General features: G+C 41.3%; 1 protein-coding gene across 1 annotated transcript in view; it reads left to right on the top strand.

Moving 5' to 3' along the window:
* The window catches only part of POLR3B (RNA polymerase III subunit B), a 107,023-nt gene that overhangs the window by 49,993 nt on the left and 43,966 nt on the right, over positions 1-13,064 (top strand). Inside the window, exons 15-19 of the mRNA XM_045779423.2 lie at positions 355-517; positions 1,644-1,797; positions 4,640-4,714; positions 5,715-5,813; positions 10,018-10,145. Of these exons, the coding sequence (XP_045635379.1) occupies positions 355-517; positions 1,644-1,797; positions 4,640-4,714; positions 5,715-5,813; positions 10,018-10,145 (619 nt within the window). The remainder of the gene's footprint in view (positions 1-354; positions 518-1,643; positions 1,798-4,639; positions 4,715-5,714; positions 5,814-10,017; positions 10,146-13,064) is intronic.

The following is a 13,064-nucleotide window of genomic DNA, read 5'->3' as shown; positions in this document are numbered from 1 at the left end:
GTGTCCTCTTAATGACCGTGGCGTTCCGTTGTCAGGGAACAACAGCTTATGTAATCAGTTTCTTTTTTGAGGGAACATTCGTGATGCCATCCTTATTTGCCATTTCAAACAGTACTTTGCTGAGCATTTCTGCATTTCTGTGACGAAATCTATGTTTATATCCTTGTTTATTATTTTAAGATAAATTCCTCTGTGTATATGTTTGTAAGTCTTCTGTATGAATCTCCAAAACGTCCCCTACAAGGCTGGACTGCTTTACGTTGCCGCCAGCAGAGCGGTGAGCTTTTTTCAGACAAAACCGTACTTTGTCTTACTAATGGTCATTCTTAGAAATGACTGTCTTTTGTTTTTTAGGCGTGTGGGTTGGTGAAAAACTTGGCCCTTATGACACACATCACGACTGACATGGAAGATGGACCCATTGTTAAATTAGCCAGTAACCTGGGGGTAGAAGATGTGAATTTATTGTGTGGGGAAGAGCTCTCTTACCCAAATGTGTTTCTCGTCTTCCTCAATGGTGAGTGTGTTGTGGAGGCCTGTGGAGCGTGATCAGTCTTTGGGTGGGAGGTGGAGGGAAGCCATTATCATCCAGATGTTTAAGGACAAAAAAACTTCAATTCTGGGCCCAGGGGGTCTTAAGTTAAAGGTAGAAAAATGGTGACAGAAACCGTTGTCCCACTGGCCAGGTGCTCAGGGTCTGAGAGGGTCCCGCTGTCAGAGCACAAGGTCATATCGCAGAGGCTGGCTGCCTTCTGCCCTTTCACAGCCGCCCCCTGGTCCAGAGTGGAAAAGGCTCGGCGCCGTACCATTAAGTTCAAGCTACACATGTGAGACATTCTGCAGAAACAGTCAGATGAGCCCTGACAGTGAGTTGGCTTATATTCAGCCACTCGATGATGGATTGTCAACAGCCTGTGGCAAGAGGTCCCTCTCTTTCAGCTCATGCTTCAGAGTCCTCCAGAGCCTCGGCAACGAGCGGCCCTCATCCTTTCTGCTTGTGATCTGGTGATCTGGGTGCCTGTCTCCTCACATGTCCTGCAGGCACTCGTCCTGACCATGTAGCTCCCATGCTCTTCTCCCCTTTCCTCCCGTTCTGGGGGCACAAGTCCTTCCTGGCAAGGGCCAGTGAGCAGCAAAACAGGGCTGTTCCCTGGCCACCTCCTTCTGTATATCCCAGTGGCTAGTGCAGACAGAGCTCTTACTCTCCACTGTCACCCAGGACCCCTCTGAGTCCTCATGCTGACCCTGGGACACAAAGTCCATTTACTTCATTTCTCAGATGACGATGACAGGAGGAGCAGTTGAAAAATAACCGTTACTGGGCGCTGGGCAGAGCTCTGAGTGCTTTATGGGGGATCGATTCATTTCATCCTCACATCAAGTGAGGAAGTGATCGAGCCAGTGTTCGAACCCGGGAGGGTCTGGACCCCGAGGTCCTTCGCCCAGCATGTGGTAGGGCTGCCTGTAGACTCAGGTCTTCCGGTGCCTTCGGCCGCCCCTCTGTGCTCCTCTCCTGTGGGCTGTGGAGGAACAGAGCTTTTAAGTGACTGCTCAGCGCCGCTTCTCATCTTTATTGGGTGCATATTTTCAACTGAAGAGATCTATTTTTTGTTCCTCTTACAAATATTCTCCTTTCTGCTCAGGTAACATCCTGGGTGTCATTCGAGACCATAAGAAGCTAGTGAATACGTTCCGACTGATGCGAAGAGCAGGATATATCAATGAGTTTGTTTCCATCTCAACGAATCTCACAGATCGATGTGTCTATATTTCCTCTGATGGAGGAAGGCTGTGCAGGTATAAGTTGCTAAAAAGAATTTATATGTTTACTTCTGAAAAGAAATACGCTTGTTTTTGTCTTTGAATCCACTTTCATTGTTTAGAGAACTTTAATTCAGTTAGCAGACACCTCATGAATATGCATCTGGGTGCTGAGAATTCAAAGATTAATGGGAAACAGTTTCTGCCCTCAGAGAGCTCAGTCCATGGGCAAAGGCAGAAATAATTACTAATAACAGCCAACCATGCCAGTAATAATGCTCGCTAGCCGTTATTTTTTTTTTCAGTAGATAAACCATGAGTAAGGCTTTAACTACATTCAACCGTGTAAGGGCAGATTACTATCTTCATTTAACAAATGAGGAATGAGACATAAGTAACAACCCAAAGCTAGATAGTGGTGGGGTCTCTTCTTTACTTGACAGTCCTTACTGTTCATTTGACTCCCAACAGTCATGATTTTACCCACTGTATTCTGTTGCTGTGAGCTGAACTTCACAGGATGAGTGGGATCGTGTCATGTTACTTGGATGAAGGAGGAAAGGAGAGAGGCTGGGCAATGGCAAGAATAAAAAACATGGAGGCACAAGCAAGTCAAGTTAGACCCAGTGGATGGGTGCCTTCTAGTCACTCAGCACACCTTCCGGGCTTATGTGTACAGGTACTGGCCAAGAGAAGGGGGCACAGAGATGAGTATGACAGGGTATCTGGTCTTCGGGGAACATCAGGGATGTCAGCTGAGGACGGTACATTGTTTTGTAAGCCTCTGTGTGTTTTACTGTGGTCGTTTGTTGTGGACCTCAGGTAGGGCTAGGGCCCAAGTTAGTGAGCTAGCAATGGTTAGAGTGGTGGGAAGAGCTGGGGCTTAGAAGTCTGCCAGAGCTGAGAGTGGACTGCCCTTGTCTGTCCAGCATCCAGCTTCTCCTTCCGGTTACCCTCCTCACTTTGCTTTGGGAACTGCCCCTCCCCGTTGGCAGTCTTCGTGGGATAATCAGGTGCCCTTTCCTGCTTAGCCAAAGGTCAGACACATGACCCTAGCTAGGCCAGTTACACTCTCTCCTCAGAGAATTTGAATCCCAAATAGAATAACTCAAGGAAGAAGTGGTTGGAACTGATTCATCCTGACAGCAACACATGCAAGAGACTGCCCGTTACCCCTCCCCTTCTGGATCCTTGGGCTCCTTTTCTTTGTGAGGCTGGGCATTTTACCTTTTTTTTTTTTTTATTCTTATCCTTCAAGTAAATTCTTGTAAATTCCTTTAATTTTTTTTTAAATTTTTAATTAATAAATTCCATTTTTGCTTACATTAGCCAGAATTGGTTTCTGTTCTTTGCAACCAAAGAACCCTAGGTGATAACATACCTCTGTTTGAGTCCTGACTTCCCACTTACCGACTTGTGTGGCTCTGATTTTATTCCTTTCTTTGGCTGAAAAAGATGTAAACGATAATAATACCTCCCTAGGGTTGTCCTGAGAACTAACTGATAGAAGGTGTGGTAAGTGCCTCGTAGGTGCCAGGCACGTGTTAGTACTTATTTGAAGCTGTTAACATAATCAATTAGGGGCGGGGAAAACAACATTTTCTTAGGTTACTCTTTTTTGGGATTTTTCTCTTTCATTACATTCAGCATATTATGGAATAGTCTGAAAGAAATGAATTCTTTTTTAGAAGTCGTTTTACAATGGCCTGACATAGATCTGGCAGGACGAACAGGTAGTTTATTGAGTTAAGTAGAAGGGGAATGAGGTAGCGGAGTGTGACCGCTCCCTCTCCTGTGGCTGCATCTGTCCTTGTCCTCACTTGTGAGTCTCTTGGCCCGAACTCCCTGCAGCCCTTGAATGAGGTAGCCGTGCTCTCTGCCTCCCTCCCCAGAAGAAGCCAGGATTTCGAGGTAATGCTGATTTCCATGAAAAGTTCACTCAGTTCATTTTTCAGCAGCTTGTGCTCCCCTTTTGTAATTGCGCAGCTCTTCTTCTTAACTGTTTAAAAGTGCTCATTAGTCCTCAAATAGTTATTTGGACTTTAGGGTAGAGCGCACAAGTGTTTGGTGGTTGCTCGCTCCTCTCTCTAAGAGCTGCTTATCCAAATAGCAACAGCCCTTGACGTTTCGGGGCCGCATGCCATCCTTTGTGTCCGTGTTTCCGCGTGGTGGCGAGGTCCTCAGCGGCAGATCACCGCTGACAGTTACAGGTTAATCTACCAGAGTGGGGAGACCAGAAGCTCTCTACCTTACACCCATTAGCTCGCTCAAAATCACAATGTAAAAAAGCTTTATTCTCTATAAATGCGTAGCTTTAGGTAACCTGCCAGTGTAGCCTAGTGATGTCTGTCCAAAAAGAAGCCACTGTAAGCAGCCGATGTTCATCACACCCTCACTGCAGGACACCATTGTTCTGCTCAGGGGCAGTTCTCGGCCTGCTGGCTTCCTGGGTAGTAGACCACATACCCCTATGTGAAATCCTGCGAAATAGCTTTGGTGTGATGCATTTAGACCGTCCATTTTAAAAAATAAGACACTAAAGATTTTGTTTCTAGATCTTAGTATCATTTTTGTGTGGCCTTTCCATGGAAAACCAGGTATTTCCTAAGATACTTGGAGGAAGCACTGCGTGTGCGTACATGTCCGTGTGCGCACATACACGTGTGTGCTGGCGTGTGTGCGCCTGTGAATGTGTATGAGCGAGAGAGCAGATCGACCCCGATGCGCCCGTATATGCAGAGAGTACCTGGGGTCCTCAGGCAGTCCGGGAATCTGTTTGATCACATCCCAGCTTCCCTCATTTCACTACAGTAAACTTACTTGCTGACTTAATTCTTCTTTTGAACTCCTGTGAATTTGTTATTTTTTTTCATTTCAGACCCTACATAATTGTTAAGAAGCAGAAGCCTGCAGTCACAAATAAACATATGGAAGAGCTGGCCCAGGGGTACAGGTAAGTGGCCAAAGCAAAACTTCTCAGTCTTCTTAGTAGTCACATATATGATTTAATCAGCAATGACATTATTTGATCTGAGCTTTTAAGAAAAGTATATTTTCATTTTTAGTCTCTTAACTGCTCCCTACCAAATGTATCAGCCTATTAAAAACCTGTTGCACTCTTTGTGAACTTGCCTGGACTTGGTAAAATATTTATCAGTTTGTATCATGAGGAGCACAGAGTGTTGGTGTAAATTAGTGCACTGTGAAGTACCGGGATATGTTGATGTGGATGCTGCGTCTCTCATCGTAGTGGCTCTTAAAAGTCATAGAAGTTATTTTCAGAAGTGAGGACCAGATTAAGGTGTCTGGTGGCTCAGTCGGTTAAGCATCTGATTCTTGATTTCAGCTCAGGTCATGATCTCAGGGTCCTGAGATCGAGCCCCACGTTGGTCTCTGTGCTGGACGTGGATCCTGCTTAAGATAGAAAGGGGGGGTAATCAGAAGGGGGAATGAAGCATGAGAGACTATGGACTCTGAGAAACAAACTGAGGGCTTCAGAGGGGAGGGGGGTGGGGGAATGGGATAGGCTCGTGATGGGTAGTAAGGAGGGCACGTATTGCATGGTGCACTGGGTGTTATACGCAACTAATGAATCATCGAACTTTGCATGAAAAAAATAAATAAAAAATAAACTAAAACTAAAAAAAAAAAAAAAAAAAGATACTCTCTCTCCCTCTGCCCCTCCCCATCCCGCCCCGACTCGAGCTTTCTCTCTCTCTCAAGAGAAAGGAGGAGGAGCAGATTGACAAGTCTCATCGATGTTTTTATTTCAGTGATTTACGATCATTCTGTGATGCAAGAATAACATTTTTCAAGCATCCCAATGTATTGATACTTTCTGGGAGAGAAAGATGCTTTGGGTATAAATGAAAGCCAGTATTCTCCATTATTATATGTAAAACATTGCAGTAAAATGCTTATTAGTAATGTACATTTCATCAATTTTTTCCCAGGAATTTTGAAGATTTCTTACATGAGAGTCTGGTTGAATATTTAGATGTGAATGAAGAAAATGACTGTAACATCGCACTCTATGAACATACAATAAATAAGTAAGTAGAATCCATAACAACCATAATTAAAACCTATTCTGATTACAGAAATCACCTTTTCATTTCATCTCTTCTGTTGTGTTGCCTCTTAGTAGGAATTGTTAGAAGTATACTATCCTATAATAAAGCATACCCCATCATTTATCCCAATGTAGGATTGTCACAAAACTGCTAACAATCTTTAGACTTAATTATCTTCTCTATTCACGTTACACTTAATGCATATTTTCTGAAAAGAATTGCTTCTCTGATTCTGATATTGATTACTGTCAAAATTGAACTAACGGATTAGACTACTTAAAAGATGTATTTCTCTCTTCTAGAGAGGACATCTGAATTCTTGTCGATACAGGAATTCCATATATTCTGTGTTATAAGGATGTCTCTAAACTTACGTGCAATATAAATAAGAAATGGTAATATGCTTACAGTGTTTCAAAAATAGTAATATTTTTAGAAGCATCTGTTCTATTTGGAATACATTAGAGGACATTTATGTAACTTTCTGTCTGATGCGTGTGACTGATGATACTGCTTACCTGAAACTGGAATTTTTGCACTTTTATTGTGAAATAGTTAGGGAGCTTAATACTGCCATCTGGTAACTGTTTAGGTCTTCGATCAAGAAAGCACTTTTCTGTTTCCTGCTACCAGATGAAATGTACTGCTTCATTGTTGTCTTATTATAATTTAGTAAACAATGCTTTTCAGCCAAATTCTTTATTCTTTAAAGGTAGGACTCTCTCAAAGTGCTATTTTTGTACTTCTGATTTGAAGATTGAGTGAATGCGAAAGATACCTCTTAGGTAATAACGCTGTGAATAGCAGTCCGCCCTTCTTGTTTCTCAGCCAGCATCCTGTTTCAGCCTTGACGCCTCTCCTTGTCTACACCCGCAGCCGATCCCTTAGCCTATCATGTCGACCCTCAGCGTATACCCAGAGTCTGATCTCTTCCCACCACCTCCACCTACCACCCTAGTCCAGGCCACTGCCATTGCTTGCCTGGGGACTTGCAAAAGGCTCCTGACTCTTTTGCCCTTGTTCCCATACAATCTGTTCTTCATAGATCAAAGTGGTCTTTTCCCTTCTCTTCTCAAAATCCGGTGGCTTTCCCTCTCCCCTGGAAGTCCTTACAGAGGCCTCAAGGTCCTGCACGATCTGCCCACCCCTCCTGGTACCTGCAGCATCGTCTCCTACCCCTCTTCCCTCACTCTCTTTAACCATACTGGCCTCTTCCTCACACCTCAGGCATGCTTCTGCCTCAGCACCTTTACACTGGCTGTTCCCTCGCCTGGGACACTCACATCCTTCCTCACCCACTCTTTCACCTCCTCCAGGTCTTCCTCAGAGGTCACCTTCTCAGTGCCTTTTCCTGATGGCCCCATTTAGAATAGATACCCCTCCTCTGTGCACCCCTCTACACTGCTTTACAATAAAATCTATAAAATGTATTTTATTGATTTATCTGTGTATTATTTATCTCTCCACTAGAAGCTTCACCAAAGCAGGGATTTTTCTCTGTCTTGTTCACTGTAATATAGAAATGCAGCCATTAGTATCAGTACCCAATCACCAAGCTGACCCATATATTAAACTCTTTTTTTAAATAGAAAAAATTTGGTATTCTGTAATTCATACTTGTGACATTGTTTTTCAACGTAGACGTGCATGAAGTAAAAAGAATGAATCCCATTCTTCCCCATCCCACTGAACTCCAGCCTCCAGACATAATCAGTACCAGTGGTTCAATGTGTACTCTTTTAGATTTTTTTTCTAAGTGGGTACAATCATACATACATACAAGGCAACATATTTTAATTTTCTTCATTTTTAAACTTGGCATCATTATCAAATTTATCATTCTAGGCATTTTTCTATATTAGTGCATGCTTGTATGTTTATATAAATATATTACTTTAATTTCTTTTTATTACATTGTCTGACTACACATAGTTTATTTCATCTGTTGATCTGTTGATGAATAATTAGGCTGTTTTCCAATTTTTCCGCTGTTACAAAGAACAGGTTACTGAGCCTTAATTTGAGCTCAATTTAAAGCCCTTATACACAATGAATAGAAAGTCTTGTATTTCCTGTTCAGGACAGAAGATTATGGTGGTTATAATTTTGAATAATAGTATCCCTTTTTGTTTTATAAAAATCAAAGTCCAGAGCATTTGGACTTTGAATAATTATTAGATAACGTTGGGGCGCCTGGGTGGCACAGTGGTTAAGCGTCTGCCTTTGGCTCAGGGCGTGATCCTGGCGTTATGGGATCGAGCCCCACATCAGGCTCCTCCGCTATGAGCCTGCTTCTTCCTCTCCCACTCCCCCTGCTTGTGTTCCCTCTCTCGCTGGCTGTCTCTATCTCTGTCGAATAAATAAATAAAATCTTTAAAAAAAAATTATTAGATAACGTATGATCTTATATATATTGTTACAAAAAAAAGAGGAAACTTAGGTCTGTACCTTCTTCATTTTCAGCTTGCTTCAATCTGTATATCTGAAAAAGTAGTTTTTATTTACATGGGGAAATTGGCCCATATTGTCAAATTGGCCAGTATTTAAACCAGTACTCTTAAAACTCTGTTTTACTCTAGGACATAAAATGTCACTATAAGCTGTTTCTCTTTAAAAAAACAAACAACAAAGAAACAAAACCTAGGGCCCTTTCCCTCTTTGCTGACAAAGGCCTAACGTGTCTGAGAGAGTTGGGGTTCTGCTAGGTCATAAGGTCAAACTATGTTCTTCAAACCAAGAACTGTATGGGAAACATCCTCTGTAACCAAACTAGGGACGTAATTCATATGTGTATTGAAGAAAAAAAAAAAACCATGAATAAGTGGGAAATCTTTTGCTATGTGTTTCGCATCTAATTTTCCCCAATGGGTTGGGTTATCTTGGAAATCACTTGTCTTCACAGGTACTGTATGTAACCCATTGAAATGACTGAAGTTATGTCTCACAAGTACTTGAAGGAATAGAGGGTCAGCAGAGTCCACAGACCCTGCATGTAATGTCTCTTACTTCCAGCAAGATCCAGAAACAATCTGGCTGCCCTTTCCCTTTAGAATAACTGAGTTGCAGTATCAGTTAGCCAAAATGGGGATTTTTACAAAAATGCATTACAAAAGCAGCCAAGATTCTAACACTTACTAGATAAAGTCTTACTTTATATCTAGTTTCTACAGCTTAGCTGTCCAAGACAAGTACCATGCAAGCCCATATATCTAAGTTTTCCAGTAGCCAACTGAAAAGCATAAAAAGAACCAAATGAAGTTAATCATAATAATTTTATTTAACCCATTCTATCTTAAATATTGTCATGTCAACATGCAATCAATATAAAAATATGAAGTTTTTTTTTTCTATACGACTTCAAAGCACATCTCTCTCGGTTTGAAGGCTAAATGTTCATTGGAAATACCTGATCTGATCATAACAGTTACAGTTGAAAAAGTAGATTCACAAGTGTAAGTTGCTACAAGTGTAAAGGTTTTGAATAACTGAACTGAGTTATTTAAATTTGAGTTTTAAAATGTAAAGTAATTAAAATTAAGTAAAATTAAAAATTCGGTTCCTCAAGCATGCTAATCTAGGTGAAAAGTGTTGAACAATCACATTTAGCTGGTGGCTATGGTACTGGTCCCCGTAGGTCTATGGAAGATATTCTTAAATGGGATATATTCTTCTCTAAAATGGGGATGCAACTTCGCCATTGATACAAGTTGGAAAAGTGAGGAAAAGCAGCCCACTCACCCATGTGGATATTTTCGCTACTGCATTTGGATATTGCCCAGTATAGTAAATTCTTTATAAGTATTAGTTATTGTTATTAGTATGTAATAATGTTTTATTTTTTTTTACATGGGCATTCTATACTATCTCCCTTCTCTTGTATTTCTATCAGTAGTGTTTCTATTACTGAAGAAAATAATTTATTTTACTTTAAGTTTTTTTAATCAGTTTTACTAGCATCAAATTTTATTCTTAAGGTTTTATATAAATTACATATGTATTTTATATATAAATTTATATAAAATTATATGTATATACATTTATGTTTATATAATGTATGTATTTTATTTATATATAAACGTAAACATTTTATTTAGGTCTCTTGGGGTATTTTTCTTATGACCTTTAAGAGGAATGTATTCTTGGCGTTGGTGTCTGAGATGTCTGATTCTTATTAACTTGACAGAGATACCACCCACTTGGAGATCGAGCCCTTCACTCTTCTTGGTGTGTGTGCTGGCCTCATCCCATACCCTCATCATAATCAGTCCCCGAGAAACACCTATCAGTGTGCCATGGGGAAACAAGCCATGGGTAAGATTTCCTTCTTGAACTTGGTTCTATAAATACTTGGATAAAAGACTTAATCTTTATTCTTACTTCACTGGTATTAAATGTTTGGCTAAGTCAGCCCTTGCTGGTACCTGAGTGTTACTAACCGCAGAGGGCTTACGGGTGCCATTGCCATGTCTACAGCCTCTACAAGAAGAGAGAAAACCTCTCTGAACTTATTTCTTTGACCAAACTGGGGATATATAATAAATGTCACAGAACGATGAGGGGGTAAGTAGAAAGAGAAAAGCTCTATGAAGTGTAAGTTGTGCGCCAGGAGAAATGGAAGAAAGAGCAGAAAAACACAAGTTTGAGGGAAGAGCGGGAAAGGGAATAGAGCCACAGATGTACAGTGTCTTAGAAGGTGTTCCTGATGGTCTGGGTGACGGTCGTTGAACATGTCACATCCTTGCAGTTGTTCCTGTAGCTCCTGAAACGTCACACCAGTTTCCGAATTCCTTTTCCTTCCTTCCTTCTCTTCTAATTTATCTATTATCCGTCCCTAGCACTTCCTGAGTATCACGGATAGACCAGATGGTGAGGCTGGCACCTGAAAACAAAGGGGAGAGAAAGAGCCCTGTCCTCAAGGAGTTCACAGTCTAGTGAGAGAGCCCAACAAGCACAACTGTAGCTGGATGTATTTGGTAAATGCTGTCATGGACCAAAAGCTAGAATCTTAGGGAAGGAGAGCAGAGAGGTCACTTGGGGTTAGAGAGTAAGTTGTTTCTGAAGAATACAACTGAATTGAGTCTTGAAAGACCCTGACTATTTTCCATAGACGTGGAAGTATAAATGAGCATTGCCGGGGGAACTTGGTGCTGTGGTCTGGCTGTTTCACATAATATGGGAATAGTGGATACTGGAGAGGTGCTGCAGATTAAGGAGTTTGGGTTTTATCTTGACGGTGATGCAGAGAGGATACCAGAGCAAAAAAAAAAAAAAAAAAAAAAAAAGTTTTGCTTACAAACTTTTTTTGAAATGTTTTTAAAAATCATTTAAGTCCTAGTAAGTTTAATTTATTTTCATTTTTGTCTATGATATCAGTATGACTTGTCATTTCTGGTTTAAGGTATGCTACAGGGGGCTTCATGAAAAAACTGAAAGGTTTTTGCATTGCCTTTGGGTAACACCCAGAATGCATTTAGCTTCTCAGTTACCAGCAATCAGCTGCAACTGACCATAGCTTGACAATTAAGGAATCCTACATCTCATCCCAGAATAAAGAGTGTGTATTTCTTTTCGAGTTTTTATATTGCCCTTTCGGTTGGCAAAACATGTTGTCCTGCAACCATTTACCTGAATGATGTAATGCCTGGACGGTTCAGAATAATTCCCAGTGGGAAAATCTAAACAGCGGCTCATCAATTTCGCCTTTCCCGTTCATCCTCAGCAGCAGTGTAGGCTGATTTCCCGTGTGTGCTTGTGACTTGCTAACAAGTTGAAATATACAGTACTGAACCCTGTGTGTCATGAAAGGGCTATCACTTCTATTGGGTTTACCAAACCATTTTGTTTCATGATGTGAATCCTGGCTGAAACAATACACCTTTTGTGTAGAACCTTCAGCAGAATTAACGGAAGACTAATCACTTCATCGCTAATGCCACTCTTTGCTTGTGTTTGAAGATGAAAACAGAAAGGGCTACGAATCTGTCTCCACTTGGTGAATCTTTTTTTTTTTAAATAAAGAAGTAACTTGAAGGAAAGAAATATTTTTATTTTTGTAACTCTTCTACCTACCAAAAAAAAAAAAAAAAGAAGCCTTTATTTTGTGGCCATGAGTATCTGAAACGTTTCGTTAGTTACCACACACAGTTAAGCAGGATCAGTGTGTACAGAAAGCCAATTCAGTGTCTGTAGAGTTCTTTTGTAGTTTTCTGTGTGAAGGTTTTTTTTCTCGTTTTGTTTTGAGTGTCATTTGCAATTCATTGTCTGTGTTTTCTGAGGTTGGTGTATTCAGCTGCTCTGACCCTGGGTCCTGCACATTTAGCTCCTTGGATACAATCCTCTGACGTTACTGCTGACGCTAGGAAGACAAAAGCCACTGAATATCTTAAGTAATAAAAAAAAGGCTTTGTTACTGTTTGTTATTATAAAACACCTGACTGGAAAGAAAAGCATCGAGATAAAAGTACATTCAAAGTTGGCACATTACATGACCACGTTTCTCTCTGGACACTCAAATAGCTGCAGAAGTACTGAGCGAGGTCTGTATGAAAAATCACAAAAGGAACAAGGCCGGCAGAGGGAGAAAACCCACAGCAGAAACCCAGGTCTGTAAAGCAGACCTAGCAGTTTGAGTTGGACTTCTCGGAGTCATTTTAATTCCACGCAGTCTTGGCAGCTGGTAACTAAAAGGCACACTACCCCATTTTAAGTAAGTATGAGCCATTGCTAAAGACTCCCTACCTCTCAGAGAGTCTCTGTGAATGGTCTCAAGTAATATTTTAGTTGCTGTTCATCCATTAGTCCATGTGGAAAGTGAAAGACAGTAGCCCGGAATTAAATCACTACATTTTCCTGCCACCCTGGAAGATTTGCTGTCTACCTTTCACTGCCAACCGCCCGCCCCCAGTCAAGAGTGACGAAAGGAGAGAGTCATTTTTCTATCACTGCGAAGGAAACCAGGACGAGCGCAAAGCGCAGAGACCGAAAGCCTCGCCTTGTACATAAGAGAGAGCGCGCTTCAGTGAACATGAAACACCGCAGAGGTGTTTCTTAAATCTAAGCTTCTTTAAGTTATTAATAAAGTGCAGGTTTCCACCTTCTGTCTTACTGTGCCTACTGAGAAACACCTGAGCTTCCACGGATACGGCTCTGTTGTGACAAGGTTCAGAGCAAGAAGCCAGGTAGACGTGGATGGAAATGGCGAGGTCGCCAGGTCACTCAGCACTGCAAGTG

This window comes from Ursus americanus, chromosome 17, assembly GCF_024610735.1.
Source record: "Ursus americanus isolate L20-20 chromosome 17, mUrsAme1.1.p, whole genome shotgun sequence".
In the NCBI taxonomy this organism is placed as follows: Eukaryota; Metazoa; Chordata; class Mammalia; order Carnivora; family Ursidae; genus Ursus; species Ursus americanus.
The sequence above is the reverse complement of the archived record's forward strand: the minus strand, read 5'-3'. Positions and strand labels throughout refer to the sequence as shown.